General features: G+C 33.7%; 2 protein-coding genes and 1 long non-coding RNA gene across 6 annotated transcripts; 2 read left to right on the top strand and 1 right to left on the bottom strand.

Moving 5' to 3' along the window:
* The first annotated feature begins 4 nt into the window (after positions 1 to 4).
* Positions 5 to 3658, top strand: LOC114255335 (probable uridine nucleosidase 1). Of its 2 annotated transcripts, XM_028193731.2 has the most exons (6): positions 5 to 1063; positions 1497 to 1606; positions 1783 to 1972; positions 2445 to 2616; positions 2714 to 2952; positions 3034 to 3658. In XM_028193731.2, the coding sequence occupies exons 2-6, from the start codon at positions 1545 to 1547 to the stop codon at positions 3334 to 3336; spliced, it is 966 nt and encodes a 321-aa protein (XP_028049532.2). In that variant the 5' UTR covers positions 5 to 1063; positions 1497 to 1544; the 3' UTR covers positions 3337 to 3658. The 2 variants fall into 2 exon arrangements, with proteins under 2 accessions (XP_028049532.2, XP_036149546.1); XM_036293653.1 differs by having other exon boundaries at positions 5 to 1606.
* A 618-nt stretch (positions 3659 to 4276) lies between these two features.
* On the top strand, positions 4277 to 10137 carry LOC105830261. 3 transcript variants are annotated; one of them, XR_004965027.1, is made up of 5 exons: positions 4277 to 5108; positions 8379 to 8504; positions 9016 to 9106; positions 9315 to 9502; positions 9814 to 10137. It is a non-coding gene; the product is annotated as an uncharacterized LOC105830261 (long non-coding RNA). The 3 variants fall into 3 exon arrangements; XR_003626612.2 differs by lacking the exon at positions 9814 to 10137 and adding an exon at positions 9587 to 9650 and having other exon boundaries at positions 4278 to 5108; XR_004965028.1 differs by lacking the exons at positions 4277 to 5108; positions 9814 to 10137 and adding exons at positions 6749 to 6847; positions 9587 to 9650.
* Positions 5537 to 17769, bottom strand: LOC105830258 (calcineurin-binding protein cabin-1). The gene is made up of 19 exons (XM_012669471.3): positions 17647 to 17769; positions 15261 to 16813; positions 15017 to 15178; positions 14758 to 14946; positions 14536 to 14679; positions 14285 to 14465; positions 14093 to 14217; positions 13821 to 14013; positions 13598 to 13751; positions 13362 to 13509; positions 12504 to 13280; positions 12049 to 12424; positions 11045 to 11917; positions 10689 to 10965; positions 10261 to 10514; positions 8725 to 8888; positions 8245 to 8515; positions 8048 to 8176; positions 5537 to 7961 (listed from the first exon to the last, which is right to left on the bottom strand). The coding sequence occupies exons 1-19, from the start codon at positions 17728 to 17730 to the stop codon at positions 6141 to 6143; spliced, it is 7875 nt and encodes a 2624-aa protein (XP_012524925.2). The 5' UTR covers positions 17731 to 17769; the 3' UTR covers positions 5537 to 6140.
* Between the last annotated feature and the right edge of the window lie 13 nt (positions 17770 to 17782).

The raw sequence follows: 17782 nt of genomic DNA, 5'->3' as shown, positions 1-17782 counted from the left end.
GAAAATTGATGTAGAAAACAAAATAATAACAAAAGAAACTCTGATAGTTCTAAATATCTTTTAATATCAGACGTAAGTTACATATAAATTACCTTCAGAAACTGTTCAAGTTTACTAAAGCTAATTACATTAGATCATTATACAAGTAGAAAAGTTTTTGAGTCGTCGAATAACTAGCATTATATTATAGCTATGTCAGATCAATGCACACACATGCAATTGTGTACAAAGGTTCAGCAAGGCAAATCTAAGGCGTCTGGAGGCTCTGTTAACACATTCTGTCTTTGTTATTTACTGAAATTGAACAAAGATAGAATGAGGTAAGACAGCACTTCGACGTCTCAGATTTGCTTTGCCGAATGTAGTAAAAATTGCGTAATAAGAGATAAGACAGATAAAGCTACATGCATACATATTTTTTGTTTTGGAGCTAGTACATTATGCATTCGCATAGATAACTCTGACAGCGTAATGTAATAATAGAAATATAATACGTATTACAAAACAGTGCAAGTGAAAAAAAAATAGCATCTAATTATAATAAAAGGAAGCTCTGATAAAAGGTAAAAGACATAAAACTATACAATAACGTTCTTTGTTTTGAAGTTTTATGTAAAATGCATTTGCATAAATTATATTAATTCCGATTAGCATGATTATTGATAGTATAATATGAATGTATTTTCCAGAATTTACACTTAGTTTACTTCCTACGTATATCGTGTACGTATCTCTCAATAATTTCGCGAACTCTTGTGTAGTTAATTCCTCCCTCTAAAAATGTTTTTTTGGACAAGCTAATATATTTTATATACATAAAGGCTGCGTTCCGATATTTACTGTCAGTACTGAAAATCTACAGTATATGTGATGTAAACTATAGATTTTCAGTACTGGCAGTGAATATTGGAACGCAGCCAAAGTAATACTTTTCTAGCGTCCATTCTGATGAGATACATGCTGTCGATTCTACTTGCTGAATTTATCGCCTGAACTCTACTCTTGAGGAACTGTTGACAAAGTGTTAGAGCTTGTCGAGAATTATTTTCTTTTTTAGAATCATGTAAGTATTTTTCTAGATGTGAAAAAAGATTGTGTTGTGATAATAAATTGTATTATGTGAAAAGATTACATTATTTGTTAATATTCGATTATTATGAATTCGATTATTATTGTCTAAATTATTCATTTTTTATTGGTATCTTATATTGTATTATTAGTAATAAAGTTAATAAAAATTTTCTCAATTTAATTAATTTTATGTGTTTGTATCTGAAAATGTTCCCTTACATGTACAGTTGCATTAATATTCAGTTATCGTTGCTTTTTTTAACACCTAAATGATCGAGTAACGCATTTTGACATGTGAAAAACTTCCAAGTCTGTCAATTTCATTAAACGGGATCTACCATACCCCTTTTAAATAAATATTATTTTTAAAGAATATTTATGTATGTATTGTATCAATGATAAGTGAAGAAAAGCATTTGTTTCAGTGACTTTGCAACATAATTTCATATGATTAATCTAATTTAAAGGGAAAAATGGCTATTTGTACTGCATTTAAAATTATAATTATGTTACATCTACTTTGTTTTCTTATCAGGTAATTGAATAATTATTTATTTTTATTTTCTATCGCAAATGATAAAATAAGAGACATATTTTGCACATATTTTATGATTAAAATATTTGCACGTAAATGATATTTTGAATATAATAAAATAAAATGGAAATATATAATTATATCTGTCAAATAAAAGTTTTTTTTGTAAAATATAGTAAAAAACACAATAATGCAAGTAAAATAGTGATAGATACGGATCCTGGAGGAGATGATGCTCTAGCAGTAATGCTGGCTCTCAAATGTATGGATGTCGATATTCAAGGCATAACTGTTACATATGGCAATACGGATTTAGAAAATGCAGAAAAAAATTTATTAAAAATCTTAACAGTTGCAGAAAAACAAGTGAGTATTTAACAATTACATAACTTTAACATATATAATAAATACTTCTTTTAAAATAAAGGAAATATGACATTTTTTATTACACACATAGAAGAAAAAATTTGTATTACACACACAGAAGAAAAAAAAATTTTTGTGTGAAACATTTTTTGTTTTCATTTATCTTAAAATAATCGTGAAAGTGTGATGAAAAACCAAACTTAAAATATTAATAAATGCAGTTTTCAAAAAAATATTTAAGACAAAATTTTTTTTGCATATGTAATCCGAATTTCCGATTCCAGTAGTTGAAAATATAATTTGATAAACCATATTTGATTTATTTCTAAAAATTTGAGAATTTGTTAAAAACCATTTATTTTTAAAGTAACCGTAAATACTTTGTATATCTATTTTTAGTTTATAATATTTAAAGATCTCGCGCGTACGATAGATAATGTATATAGTAAATTATTTTTCTATAACTTGACAGGTACCCACTTATGTTGGTGCCCAAAAACCATTAATAAATGAATATACAACCAACTATTATTTTGGTAATGATGGATTTGGAGATTTTAATTTTACCGAAAATATAACTGCAAAAGTTGATAAATCAAAACATGCAGCTGTATCTCTTGTAGATTTAGTGAGACAACATCCAGGTAAGTACCTTTATTTAAAAAATTTTACACAATACTATGCATATAAGATCTCTATTAAATCTCTCTTTATTTAATATCTAATTTATTTTATTTTTAGGTGAAATAACTGTAATCACTATTGGACCTCTAACAAATGTTGCTACAGCAATTGCATTGGAACCCAATTTCCTGCATTTAGTAAAGCAACATATTATAATGGGAGGAAGTCTCAAAAGCGATGAGATTGAATTTAATTTTAAACAAGATCCAGAAAGTAATTGGATTGCTTTAAATAACACTAATAAACCAAGTATTATACTTCCGATAGATACAGTATATTCTCATGCTTTTTCAAAAGTAATGTCATAAAGTCTAAAAGTATTATAAACACTTGAGTGTTTTATAATTGATTCTTAAATAACTTTTCTTTCTTAACAGGAAGAGTATAGAAACCTTTTCAGTAATCTGAATTATAATATCGCAAGCTTTTTGCACAATGCAGAAAGAAAGGCCTTGGATAAACAAGAACAGTGGCTTCCAGCAGATAGTATCGCTGTGGCGATTGCGTTACAACCGAACATGATAATGCGATTCTTTGACACTAACCTAACTCCGGTACTTGTTGGCAATGCAAGAGGTTCGGTTGTGGTAGATTCTAATAGCCAAGTACATAATGCAAGAATTATAGAATATTTTGATATAGAAGCATTTAAAAAATTACTATTAAAATGTCTTTTATGATTCAAAATAAAGGATTATTGCGAATTACAATAAATGTTAAATTTCATGTATATATTTTAATACGTATAATGCAATTATTTAAAAAAATGATACTTCTTTCTGCAAAGAGTCCTTGAAAAATTTGTCGAGGATTAACATATGTTTCTAATAAAAAAATTTGATTTGTCATATGTAAAATATTTCTAATTTTTGTATGTCTTTATTATGCGTTTCGATTAATTTATTATACGATATATACCAAAATATATCAAAGATGAGAAGTTTTTTACCGTAGCTATCTCGTAAATTCTCTAGTGAAATAAAGTAATAAGAAAAACTGGTATATCTTCTTCTTCTTAAAAAAGCCCCTGGTGGATTTCCGACCCAATAATTGGTACATCTAAATGTTTTTTTTTAATATCAGATGTAAGTTTACACACAAATTGCTTTTAGAAAATGTTCAAGCAGAGAGGAACCTGAGAGCGGTCACATCGTTTTAGGTGTTTTCATCCATCAGCGCCTCTATGTGCACAAAATGTGCACATTGAACTATGTAGTTAAATATCTATAAATCCCGTAGGTAATGTGCATGACTTTTTGGGTCTCTTCTACGCTATGTCCACGTTTATTTGGTTCTGTTTCATGCTATACCCGTAAATTTTACAATAATATGCATTCATATTTTAAATCTGTTTTATGCAAATGTGCATAATCGTGTTCTATAAATGTGCAATACCAGGATATAAATTCAAATAATTTATTTGATAAAAATTCACTCACCGATTGCTGTCGCTGCTCCTGGCCTCCTGCTGCTGATGCTCCTGGCCTCCTGCTGCTGATGCTAGTGCTGCTACTGCTACATTCCTTTTCCGGGTCGTTCCATGAATGCCGCTTTCTGCTGACATCATCCTGCTATTCTCGAACCGCACATTAATAACGATACTTTATTCAGCAATCCCGATATTACGGATAATATATCATACATATCACACACGAAACGTAAACCGCGCGCGAGAATTTCACTTGGCGTGACCGTTACATTTGGAACAATAAAAGTACAGCACGTCAAGACACACTGAACAGAAGTAAATCAATTCGCTTCCAGAGTTTGATTGCGCGACGATTAGTAAATGTTTCATTATTGGCACGATCGACATTCTACCGAAGGTATTGCGTACACTCCTCGAGCGAATACGCACACACGAAAACTTTGTCCGAAACGAAAATCAACGTCTGTTAGCACGACGGCACTCTCAACACAACACCGGACAATTCAATTCTGAACACGCGAGACACACAGAACACGCACGGAGTCGACAGAGCGTCTGACCGGCGCTGCTGGAGTAGCGTACGTGACTGGAGCGCGGAGCAACATGGCGGCAGCGGCGCAAGCGCGGCGAGTCAACAAGTTGGTCGCCTAGCAACGCCGACTAGCGCCAAGTCTGTCTGCCAGCAGTCACGTACGCCACTCCAGCGCCGGTCAGACGTACTGTTGACTCCGTGCGTGTCTCGCGTATTCAGAATTCATTGTGCGTAGGTATTATGGTGTGTTTAGAGTGCCGTCGCGCTCTAACAGACGACACGCGAGTGAGATCGTACGTAACAGAGGTCGTATTCATTTGTAAAAGGCAGCATCGTGCGTTTGCCTTCGGTTTCGAGTAGTGTTCGCGTGTGTGTTCGAGCAAAGTGTGAAGAGGATACGTTCGGTAAAATATCGCGAGTGCTAATTAAGTGAAGTGCTACTAGGCGCTGATGGATAAAAATACCTAAAACGACGTGATGACCGCTCTCAGGTTCCTCTCTGGTTCTAGTTTACTAAAGCTAATTACATAATTATACAAGTAGAAAAAAGTGTCCTCATTGTCAAGTAAATATGGTACAAAAATAACTTTCTTTTAAAATACTTTAGTAAAAGTAAAAAACGATTTACTTTATTTGTGTCTGTAAATTTAATAAATTAATCAAATACTAATTATACATATAATTAGTGAGAGATATGTATATAATTAAAACTTCATAATTAATTAATGTTAAATTTTTGGGGGAGTTATCTATAATAAATTTAATTAATAACATTCATATTGATAATAACAGATAATTCATAACTTTTATTCTTTTTATACCTCTGTCTAAGAATTAAGATAATTATAAAAAAAGAATTGACTTTTATATATGTAAACTTATTATATATATATATTCTAATTAAAAATATTAAAAAATATAATTATTTGTTAAATATATTAAATACGATTAATTAAAGCAACTAATTCAAGTTAGAGAAACGAGTTATTTTGTATTGTAAACGAGTTATTTTATATAAAAATTTCAAAAAGAAATATGATATTTATATATACAAAAGCTAAGATATTTTTGTCACAAATAATATTCTATATTTTAAATAACTGACTGTTAATATAAAAAAAAAATTTTATACATTGTATAAAATAGCTAATTCGCGCGCATCAGAATTTTGATAGACAATTTTTACACGCAATTAATTTCTACATTCTAATTAAATAATCTGAAATTTATACGAAAACCATGTGCACTACGCGTCAACGATTATGTTACATATCCTATATAAACTCACTAGGGGACGAATTGTTGACGCGCAGTATACAACACAACGTAACTAATGCGACAAAATAACTATAAAAATATTTTCCACTGAAATATCATCATCGCAAACATAATTCGTCGTTTTAATCCAAAAAATAATTAACGATGTAACATAAATTTTGCAAGATTTTCTATTAAAAAAAATAAAAAAAAAAATACAAATGATTGCACTGAACGTTCGTATTTTTGGCTCACTTGAGTGACTTTTAATCATCCAGTGTTATTATTTCGACGTTATCGGTGAGAGGCTTATCTTGTGTTTTTTTGTTCGAAATATTGGCGGTTTTTCCCCTGGATATATCGTACATGGACATACAGTCGGTGGTTGTCGACGGCCTCAAGGTTTCTGGAACCTTCGGCGGCACCATGCTCACAGAAGATGGGAGAGTTTTCGAAAAATCTATGCTAGGCTTCAATGGTGCCTTCTGTTGTGGTATTATTTCTAGATGAGAGTGCTGTTGTAATTGTGACAGCATTGAAAGTGCCTCGACGGAGCTGCCTGCAGAGAACGAAGTAGGTAAGGAGTTCGGCACCTCTGGCATTGCCGGCGTCGCAGGCAGTTTTGGCTTGCTGACTGAAGATTTCTTGTAACTGTGATACTTGACGCCTGCGGTCGCGGTTTTGATACCACTACCGCCGGGCTGTGAGCCGACAGGGCTTACCGAAATGCCGCTTAATTCCGGAGGTATAAAAGGCGATTGCGACATCACAGAGGAACTCACCGGTGGCATTGCGTTCAATAGGTTTGGAAAATTGCCAGACATCGGCACTGTCATCGCCGCCGTTTTAACCGTTGACTTCGTCTTTCTCATCGATTGACTCTGCACGTTCGTTTGCGTCGCGTAAGGTCGCTGGGAGTTCTTTTTCGACAATAACTTGTGCTGTAGCGACGTGCCGGAACGCGACACGCTTGGTAAGTTTATGGGTAACGCCTGCTGTTGTTTCATGATCACAGACGCGCTCATGGACGCATGGGCGACGTGCGGCATGGGCGCAGTCGGATTCGTCGTCACGGTACTGCCACTATTTTTCAAAGGCGAGTGAGATAGTGACGGGTTGTGCGCGGGCTGCGGCTCGGTCAACGACTTCGAGACTCGTATCTGCGGTGCGCTCATCTGCTTCGGCGGGCTGCTTTTCACTTGTTGAATAATGGACGGCTTGAGCAGGGATACCTGCGCCGTCGCGTTGGACGAGTGTAATATCGGTTTCGTTGGCGATATCTGAAGCGATTTGGGAATGTGGACGGGTAACACCGATTCAGTTTGCGAGCTAGGCTGCTTAACAACAGGCTGTTTTGTCTTAGGAAGAGATTGCTGGATCATCGAAGTGGTAACTGGTGTTATAGATATGTTAGGTCGATCTTTCGTTATTGACATAGTCGTGCTCGTCTTAGCTACTGATTGATGATACATGGGTGTCGGTCGTGAAGTCGAAGATGCTGTAGAACTGCTTAAACTCAATAATTGTTGCACAGACATAGAATCCAGAGTACTTTTTGGATTATTTAAATTAGAGATGTTACTCGAAGTATTGATGTTTGAGCTGGATGTATTCATTGTTGAAACGTTACTTATAGTACTACTTATAGTGGTAGCAGAAGTAGCCTTGTTTAAACTGCTAGCAAGATTAGTTAATGACGACAGATTGTTTTGATACTGCCTCAGAATGTCTTGATAACTTCCTACTTGATTCAAATAAGTCATAGCTGCTAGAGGATCCATCATATTGCTGCTTAGTCCGCTGGCCAGGATAGCAGATAACATATTTGCATCGACTAACGGATTCATGAAATAAGGATTTATCATAGAACGATTCGGTCCAGACGCACCCATATAATTCGCAAAGTTACTCTTGGAACTAAACTGGCCCATTACATTGCTACTTTGTTGCAGAGCATGATGCAGATATTTATTAACGTTAGGCGGACGTCCCCTCGGACGTCCGGTAGATGATAGATTTCTATGCGGTTTGCGATTCTGCAGCGTTTGCAGGATCGTCGAGTTCACCGGTACTTGTGGCACGGGAGCCTGCAACGAAACCAAAGATATTAATTTAGTAATAGCTTGACTGTAGATAATTGTAGTAATAAGATGGCAGTGGTGCCTTTATTTACCGAAATACTCGAGGCGATTTGAGATGGTATATGAGAGCTATTACTGCTGTTAATGGATGCGAGTTTATTTGCTTGTATTTGACGTTGACAACATTTAATAGCAATCTCCAAGATGTTTCCTTCCAAATTCTATAAAGTAATAAAGATACGATTAGTACCTAAAACTGTGGTAACAGTATTTTCTAAAATTTACTTACTTTATTTCCTATATACATCTTGTACGTATCTGTCAATAATGTCGCAAACGCTTGTATGGTTGATTCCTTGCCCTGAAGATTTTTCTGAACAAGTTGGTATATCTCATATACATCAAGTAATACTTGTGTTCTAGTATCCGTTCTAATGAGGTGCACACTGTCAATTGTGCTTGTCGAGCCCATCGCCTGAACTCTGCTCCTGAGCGACTGTTGGCAAAGTGTCAGAGCTTGTCGAGATAATTGTTCTCTCTCAGAATCACGTAGGTATTTCCTATATCCCAAAAAGATTGTATTGCGATAAAATTATATCATTATGTAAAAAATTATTTTACTTGTTAACATTTTATTGTTATGATTGTTATAATTATTTATATTATTCATCTTTTTCATTAATATCTTGTTCGGATTATTAATAATAGTAAAGTTAAATTATATAATAATAATATTATATTATAAATTTCTAAATTTAATTAATTTTACTTGTCTGAATCTGGAATTTTTCCGAGCTGTATGCACAGTTGCATTAACATTCGGCTATCGTTGCTTTCTTTTAACACTTGCATGAGTAACGTCACGCATTTCGACATGTGCGAAGCAAAACTTCCAGGTCTGTCAATTTCATTGACCGGGATGTGCCACACTCCCTATAAAAGATATTATTTTTAAAGAATATCTACATTTCCGCATATACATAAAGAAAAGTATTTGTTTTAATAACTTTACGACATATAATTTCATATAATTTACTGTTTTAATATATTGTAATTACAGGTCTCTCTATCGACAATTTAAAGGGAAAAATGACTATTCGTATTACGTTTAAAATTATAATTATGTTGCATCTATTTTATTTTGTTATCAGGTAATTTAATAATTATTTATTTTTATTCTCTATTGCGAATGAGAGAAATATTTTCCACATCTTACTAAATTTTATTAATTTACTACTATTTTCTATCTTTTTAATGATTAAAGTACTTGCATGTAAATGATATTCTGGATATAATAAAATAGTATAGAAATATATAGTTACAACTATCAAATAAAAAGATATTTTTTGTAAAATATAGTGAAAAACAACAATGCAAATAAAATAGTAATAGATACAGATCCTGGAAGAGATGATGCTCTAGCAGTAATGCTGGCTGTAAAATGTATGGATGTCAATATTCAAGGCATAACTGTTACATATGGCAATACAAATTTAGAAAATGCAGAAAAGAATTTATTAAAAATCTTAACAGTTGCAGAAAAACAAGTGAGTATTTAACAATTACATAACTTTAACATATATAATAAATACTTCTTTTAAAATAAAGAGAATGTGTACTTTTTATTACAGATTTGTATTACACACACAGATGAAAAAGAAACTTGTCTGAAATATTTTTTGTTTTCATTTATCTTAAAATAACCGTGAAAGTGTGGTGAAAAATTAAACTTAAATAAAAGATTAATAAATGCAGTTTTCAAAAAAACTTTTTCAAAAGTAATGTCATAAAGTCTACAAGTATTATAAATACTTGAGTGTTTTATATTGATTTTTAAATAACCTTTTTCTCTTAACAGAAATCTTAACAGAAAGAGCATAGAAATCTTTTCAGTAATCTGAATTATAATATCGCAAGCTTTTTGCACAATGCGGAAAAAAAGGGCTTGGACAAACAAGAACAGTGGGGCCCAGCAGATGGTATTGCTATGGCGTTACAACCGAACATGATAATGCGATCTTTTGTCACTAACTTAACTCCGGTACTTGTGTCTTTTGTCACTAACTTAACTCCGGCGATGCAAGGTTCTGTTGTGATAGATTCTAATAGCCAAGTACATAATGCAAGAGTTATAGAAGAGTTTGACAAAGAAGCATTTTAAAAGTTACTATTAAAACATCTTTCTGCTGATTCACAACAAAGGATTATTACAGATGATTATTACAGATAATAAATTTTCATTTTGTTTCGTGTATAGATATGTATAGATAAATATCAATATAATGTAATTATAAAAAATACTTACATTAAAAAAATTGGTACTCCTCCTCTCTACAAAAAGTCCTTGAAAAGTTTGTCCAGGATAGAACTGACAAGTATATGTTCCTAATAAGAGATCCTTACATTTTATGGTATCTTTTGCCTTTTTGTTATTAAAGAAGAAGTGTGAAAGTCTATAAAACGACTTGTGATGTTCTGCAAATCTCAGTATACACTGTTCCAAACCAGCTAAGCAATATGCGATCAGTGTAGCTACTTCTTCCTCTGGCATCAGTTCCTCTAGAGTTCAAAATATAAATGTCAAACGCAAATTATAGTAACTATTATTATAGTAATTTCAATTATTATATTTTTTACAAGGTAATAAATTATAATATATACTTGCAAATTTTATAAAAATAAGTTATTTCTATAGTAGTTTTAAATAACACATAAGTAGTATATATATTTTACCGTCTTTCGCGTTATTAGAATCTTTCTTCTTTTTGTCCGCGTCGCTATCGACTGATTCACTATCGCTATCGCTAGAGCTATCACTATCAGAACTATCAGAACTACTGCTAGATTCTTCGCTACTACTAGAACTTGAATTATTTGTTTCGGTAGTTGTAGTTGTGGTTTGTGTAGTCGTGGTACTTTCTTGAGAGCCTCTCCTACTCAAAGTTATTTCTTCATTCGAATTAGCTTGTGTTTTTTTCCTCTCTTCTATTTTATCTTTATTTTCTTTCTCCTAAAATTAAATTTTAATTAATATGGGTGTGTATTATCAATTTATATATTAGTAAGACAAAAATATTACGTAAACTTACAGTAGATTGTAAGTCTTCATTTTGTAACCATTTGCCATCAAATTTTCTGGTATCCTCATCATCCGCTGAAGATTGTTGAGTTTCTTGACTAATTTCCATTGCTTGTTTCATAAGAGCGTCCATTAAATCCTGTACATTATCAGTCTTTTGTTCAGAATCGACTGGCAATATGTCGATCGAGTTTTTCTTATTCTCTTCGGTATTTCTTGTCTGCGTTTTATCAATACCTTTGTTTTCTAATTTCTTTTTTTGCAGTTTTGACTCATTACTTTCATCACTCGATATGATCATTACATCATCGCTTGTTTTGTCTTTTTGTGATACCATATCACAAACTTTGGTAATTAAATCGTCTATTAAAGCTACAACGTCTTGCATTAATTGTAAGTGCGAAACACTACTTAATTTTATTCTCTTTGTATTGTCATGGGATAATTCGTCGGGAGATCTCTTACGATTCTCAGACTTTCCTAATTCTATGGACTTAATATCAGAAATTTTGATTGCCTTATCTATGATTTCTATCTCCTCAATACTATTTGAGCGTTGATGTACTGCTACATTTTTATCCGTGTCCAATGTACTATCTAATTCTTTCATACTTTTCTCATCGGTGTTCTCCTCTTTTTTCTTATCATTAAGTTTAGACTGATACTTCATGAAGGGCCCCTCGGAGCAATTTTTAAGATGCCAAAGGAACAACTGACCTAATGATTTCTTCAATGGCTTTCCTTCGTGTTGTTCCAAATATTTCAGTATACTAGCATGAATGCGATAATGAACTTCTAGAGCCTCTATAGCTAAATTTTGTGGACTCTTATGGCTTACTCTACGTGGATATTGAGCGTTATTCTCATATAATAATTCACTAGCCTATAATTAGATAGCAGTAAGACATTAATCATACGTACATAGTATTGCATATTAAGAAAAAAGAGAGTTGCAATAAAAAATACAATGAAGGATATAACACTCAAAAGAATTTAATAAATAAAATGATTAACCTTTGCGTAATGTTCTAAGAATACCGGAGGATCCTGATTCTTCTTCTCTGCGACTTTACCAAGCATGTATTGATAGAGCCATCTTTCATCGTGCTGTATAGATGGTTCTTCAATAGTCTGACATATTCGGTTAGCAGATTCAAAACACTGATCTGCAATCTCCAGCATCTCTTCCTTTCTAGTTTCCAAAATTTCAAACCTCTCCATACTTAATGTGTCTGTCTCCTGTTTAAGCAATCGCGAACAAAATGAGTGAACCATGTAGACAAAATTCCCATACTCTGTCCAAATTACGGAGTGACCAGGCGCCAACTCGATGGCATGTTGGTAACTCGACTGTGCCACCTTCGCTTTGTTGAGAAATTTATCCTTTCCTCTAAAAATATGAAAGATATACATATATACATATACCAATATCAAATTTAAAGAGATAAAATTTAGGAAACAATATTTACATAGGTCTGTAACTATTTAACCAGGTTTCTATTATGCTGCCTGTCGCCATAGCTAAACCTGCCCATGAATTCAATCCTTTTGGATACAAACATAAATCTAATAGATAATACCGGCACGCGTGTTCCCATTTATTATTTTTGAAATAAAAATCACCCAACAAATAATAAATCGTAGATATCGAGTGTGGTAAAGGTTTCATTACGCTCGGTATTTTATCTCTCGTACCGACTATGTACGCCGTCATTTCTTCCACTATTTGATTCGGATCGCTTTCTTGCGGAACTAATTTAATTATTCTTTTGAACAGTATCTCTGTGTCCATGCTGATGGAAAGAGGTCGAGGAGATTGAAAGTTCGGCAACTGTTTCGGTTTGTAAAAATCAAACAGCAGTTGAGCTCCGTCCCAAGTTAATTCCATCTGCGGTACTCCGTGATCCTGAAGATATTTCGGTCGCATTTTGTTTACCCTATTCGGATGACCATACAAGCAAAAGAATATCTGCTCCAAATATTTCGTGAGCTTCTTCTTGATAGAGACATACAAAGGAGTATCGAGTTGTGGTATAATGAGATTCATGATAAAGAACAGAAGTTTTGCCTCGTTAAAACAACACCACGAATGTCTACCGATAAATTCGTGAGCGATGAATAAAATCATAATGGACGCTGGAATACCATCGTCCTCATCTATACCGTCATCCGATTCGGAATTATGAGAACTGTGCGATTTATTTTTATATTGGGATTCAACCTTTGCTCTCTCCTTATCTTCTTTGCTATTAATAAATCAATTTTATGAAATATATATGATAACAATATATGTATATAATTGTATATGTCTTGCTTGGTGAACTTACTATTGCAGAATATAATGTAACAGAATCCAAGGTAGAACAGTCTCCAATGGCATTTCCACGGCATTTTCGGGTACATCCAATTGATGACAGACAATGTGAACTAAATTTTGTACCAATCTCGATAGACGAGACTCTGATAGATATTTTACTGGAATTATGATAAATCATAAAATTAGTGTGATAATATTATTACATATATTGCAGCAATATCATTGATAATAAGATTATGACTTTACCAGTGAACACACTGGCTTCGATCGTACAAGCTTCCAATTTCTCAAGTGCCGTTACAACAGAACTTGTCCACTTCTTCTGCTCAGTTTCGTCAGAAGAATTCAAGTAATTCTGCCATGATTCATTCAGACAAGCTTCTGCCCAAACGTAACATTCCTGAAAGTATACAATATTATTAAAACCTAGTATTTTTTAAATATTATATGTATATAGTTATATTATTACTTCGTATTGTTTGAGTTGCCACAGGCTGTCAAGTAGCATGTTCAATTGTCTAACCCTATCGACGATATTTTCATTGGTCACCAATAATTTGTGTCTCTGTTTCGCAAATTTAAAAGTATCTTGCAATATGCAAGATAATTCCGCATATTTCTTTTCCTCATATAAATGTTGAATCTCGCCTAATTTCTGGCCTCTGCATAATAATAAATTAAATTATAGTATCCGTTTAAATACAATATCTTTGCATGTATATATTAATAAAGAAAAAATACCTCTGGATTGACGTGAGCTTTTTCTTTACAAGTTTGGCACTAATTTGAGAGTTATTCTTACAATTTAAAAGCATAATACATGGATTTAAGCTTTTACTTTCCAGTTCGTGCAGACGGTTCAGCAACTGAAAAAAATTCACGTCTATAACTTGTAACAATAATTATTTTAATATTAATATTAAACTTTCTTACCAGTTCTAATGTTTCTATGACTATGTCGATATCACCTTGGCACAGAAAAATATTACTTTTAAGCCACAGAATTCTCAATAACGTATATAAATTTTCTTCACTTAGAAGATCTTGCCTAACGCTCGCAAATATTATGTGTCCTAATTCTTCCGCTGGCATTCCAGTACCAAGTTTATCTAATCTGCAATTACAATTTCATTTCTATGCAAGATACTCTTTTACCAATATAAAAAAAATTATTTGCATCTTACGTTGGACTTGGTAAAGTGTCCGGTTTATTATTCAGCCATCTGTCCGTATGAAGCTCACCAAACAATAATGTCGCTTCGGTATCCAGCTTCAGAACTTTGTCATTGATGTCTTCGTCGAATGGCGATAAATGTGGAATATGTTGTCTGAAAAGAATTTTTAACTCAAAATTTTCACTCAAATTTTTCACTTTTAACACGGAAAATTAATTCTTGTGCACCTACCTCATAAAGATGTATGCTTGTAGATAAATATCCGACATTCCTTTCGGCCATTCTTGGTTCCATTTGGTACATAAAAATTCGGCAAATTTTGCGATAATTATCATTAAATTACTTTTACTGCTATGCTGATTTATAAAGGCGTCCACATCGGCAGTTTCCACTTCTGTCCCAAAGTATTTTTGTGATTGACTGCACGAAAAAAAAAAAAAAAAAACGGTTTAATAATATTATACTGATAAAAATTAAACTAACAACACACCTTGTATCAGGGCTCGGAGATTTAGAACTTTCTGAGCTTTTGACCATTTCCGCATTCTTATTCTTTTCCTGATTCGCAAATAATTGATACATATCCATCGTATCCATAGAATCATCGAGATTTTTAGTAACGTCGTCTTTAGTTAATTTTACCGTGTCAGGTCTGTAAAAAAGATTGATTAAAGAAAATTGTGCTTACAATTCTATATACAAATTACGTATGTTTAATTATTTAATATACATACAACAGAGTGCTGGGAAACAATCTTCTGAGTGTTTCCTCTAACTGAACATCGTCCCTCTCTGTTTCTCTTCTATTCGAACCTCTCACTCTCGCGGATCGTCTCATGCTGCTGCAACTCCAGGCCCACTGTTGCAAAAAACATAATGCACTCCTTCGTCTTTTCTTTACCTTCTGTCCCTCCTCCTTTCCATCAGTTTTCTCTGACGACTGAGTTTTATCGTCCGTCTTACACATTGTGTCGCTCACTTTTTCAATGCCTTTCTCAGAAGCTTTATCACTTGATTTATCACTTTCCTTGTCGCTGGACTTTTCATTGGGCACACCATTATCCATGCTGTAAATATCTGCATCTGTGATCTTTTCGCTCTCCGACTTTTCGATATTTGCGTTCGCTTCGGCGTGCATCTGTTCCTCCGATTCTATGTTTTTTGTTTCAGTTTGTTCCTCACACTGCAAACCATCTGTGTCAGACATTCTCAATGCATCCTCATCCTCGACTATTTGCACATCGGATGAGCAGGATTTTTTGTCCTCTTCGATTTCAATTTCCATTGCCGTCTCTGTATTAAAAGCTTGATTGTCATCCAACATCTCGCAATCTTCCGTTTCAACTTTAATAGGCTTGACATCACTCTCCGCATTTTGAATTGAGTCAGTTTGTTGATCCACTTCCATTATGCTTGCATTACTTTCTATAATCACCTCCTCATTGTCTGCTGGATTCTTATCGTCAGGTTTCTGGACTGACAATACAATTTTACTAACAAAGTTCAAATTGTTTTCAGTGATATATCTATGCATGTCCAGTAGACTTTCTCCGAGAGCCAACCATGTGCAACTCGTTAAGGGCGATCTTAAGGTCAATTCTGGCAATGGTTTCGGCGTGAACTCCACTTTAGAAACTTCTGCCCACTTCCTCGAAACTTCCTTCGCCTCTGCTAATAATTTGTCACCCAATATGTGATCATACTCGGTATCCAAAGGTGGATCTAATTGCCAATCGCTATTGTACAATTTGTAACACTCTTCCATACATGGAATGTCTTTGAATATCCTGTCACGGAAAGCCAGACCTTTCACATAATTAGAATCCCTTTCCAACGCCACGGAAATATATAACAGACAGTTCATATAATCAGGAACAGCGAATAAGGCAGTAATTAGGTTGTCCAGGCACGGCCAATGATTAAAGTTACATTTCAAGCCCTGCTTGAACGACGAGCAAGCTAGCTCCAAATTGGAGGTCTTCATAGCTAATGTACCAATTCTATACCACAGCGTTACATCCGAATCGTCCAGGTTTGCAGCCTCCCAGTAACTCTCCACGGCATCCTCGTAATTTTCACGAATCGCTTGAATGGCGCCAATGTTCTTGTAGCAAGAATATTTTAGAGACAGCATTGGTCTGGACCTGCCATCTGGAACTTCAGGCTTCTCCACCTCGTCCAATAACTCAGTGTCCAAGAGATCCTTAAAGACAGCTAGTGCCTCCTCCCGTTTATCCTCTTTCAACAGTTCGAGAGCTCTGTTGTACTCTGTCAGGGCTATTTGCTCCTGGAAGAAATCAAATGTTCAATTCTAATCAAATCTCATCACTAACTTTATGACTGCATGTAGCACAATAATTTAGAGTATACAGTATAATTTAGAGCAGTTTCTCCAACTTATGGAGACTGCAATACATTTTTTAACTTATATCTCCTACTTTTTTAATTTTGTATTAAATATAATTTTATGAATCTATTTCTTAAATAAATGTATTATAAAGAAGATACGCTTGTTTCTATTTTTTGTTAATAACTGCTTTAACATCGACATTATTCTCATGTACAAGGAATCTGATAATTGTTAATTTCTAAATTTGATTTTGATTCCTAGAATCATTATAACTTTTTTGCTATTAAAATAATCAACATACCAGAACACAGGCTTGCATAAATTACGACTATAAAATATTAATCGCAACAATTTTTAGACAAATTGAAATAAGACTAATTCTGGATTAAAAAGGAAAGAAATTTATAGAAATCGAATTAAAATAACAGAGTAATGTAGAGATACTGAATAGTTTAATAAAGATAATAAATATATAAAATAAATAATAATTAAATATATAGAAAAATAAATAAAAAGTAAAAATTAATTTAGTGTACTTCACTGAAGAGTCGCATACAACCAGTTGTACCTGGTGTTAAACAAGGATCTCAATCGTTTGCGTTTTCATTTGTTGTGTAGGCTGGACAATTAAAGTTGATGAAAAAACACGTTGTAAATTAATCGATAATGATACGGGACGCGACGGGAGAAGAAGCGTCGAGGAAGCTCGTGCTTGCGTGTATCTTTTTTTTAGGTTACTCGTCGACGTATAAACAAATGGTGTGCTCTACCTGCGCCTCCTTCGTGATCGTGGGTACATCCTCTTCCTCGCTCTCCTCACTCGACTCCTCGTTGAGCGCCGATATTTTGATCATCCTGCCGATGACTCGCGCGAACAGTCGCCTGTGTACAAAACGTCAACAAAAC

The sequence above is a fragment of the Monomorium pharaonis genome, chromosome 11 (assembly GCF_013373865.1).
Source record: "Monomorium pharaonis isolate MP-MQ-018 chromosome 11, ASM1337386v2, whole genome shotgun sequence".
NCBI lineage: Eukaryota > Metazoa > Arthropoda > Insecta > Hymenoptera > Formicidae > Monomorium > Monomorium pharaonis.
Note: the sequence above shows the minus strand (reverse complement) of the source record. Positions and strands in the feature narration are given on the sequence as shown.

Bases quoted from the DNA above. Each gene is read 5' to 3' on its own strand.
- LOC114255335 (XM_028193731.2), top strand. From the start codon at position 1,545: ATGGCTATTTGTACTGCATTTAAAATTATAATTATGTTACATCTACTT. The intron at 1,607-1,782 runs GTAATTGAATAA...TGTAAAATATAG, and splicing joins CTACTTTGTTTTCTTATCAG to TAAAAAACACAATAATGCAA. The intron at 2,617-2,713 runs GTAAGTACCTTT...TTTTATTTTTAG, and splicing joins TTTAGTGAGACAACATCCAG to GTGAAATAACTGTAATCACT.
- LOC105830258 (XM_012669471.3), bottom strand. From the start codon at position 17,730: ATGATCAAAATATCGGCGCTCAACGAGGAGTCGAGTGAGGAGAGCGAG. The intron at 16,814-17,646 runs GTAGAGCACACC...GATTTCTTCCAG, and splicing joins CGATCACGAAGGAGGCGCAG to GAGCAAATAGCCCTGACAGA. The intron at 8,516-8,724 runs GTAAAATTAATT...TTTGGGATATAG, and splicing joins AAAATTCCAGATTCAGACAA to GAAATACCTACGTGATTCTG.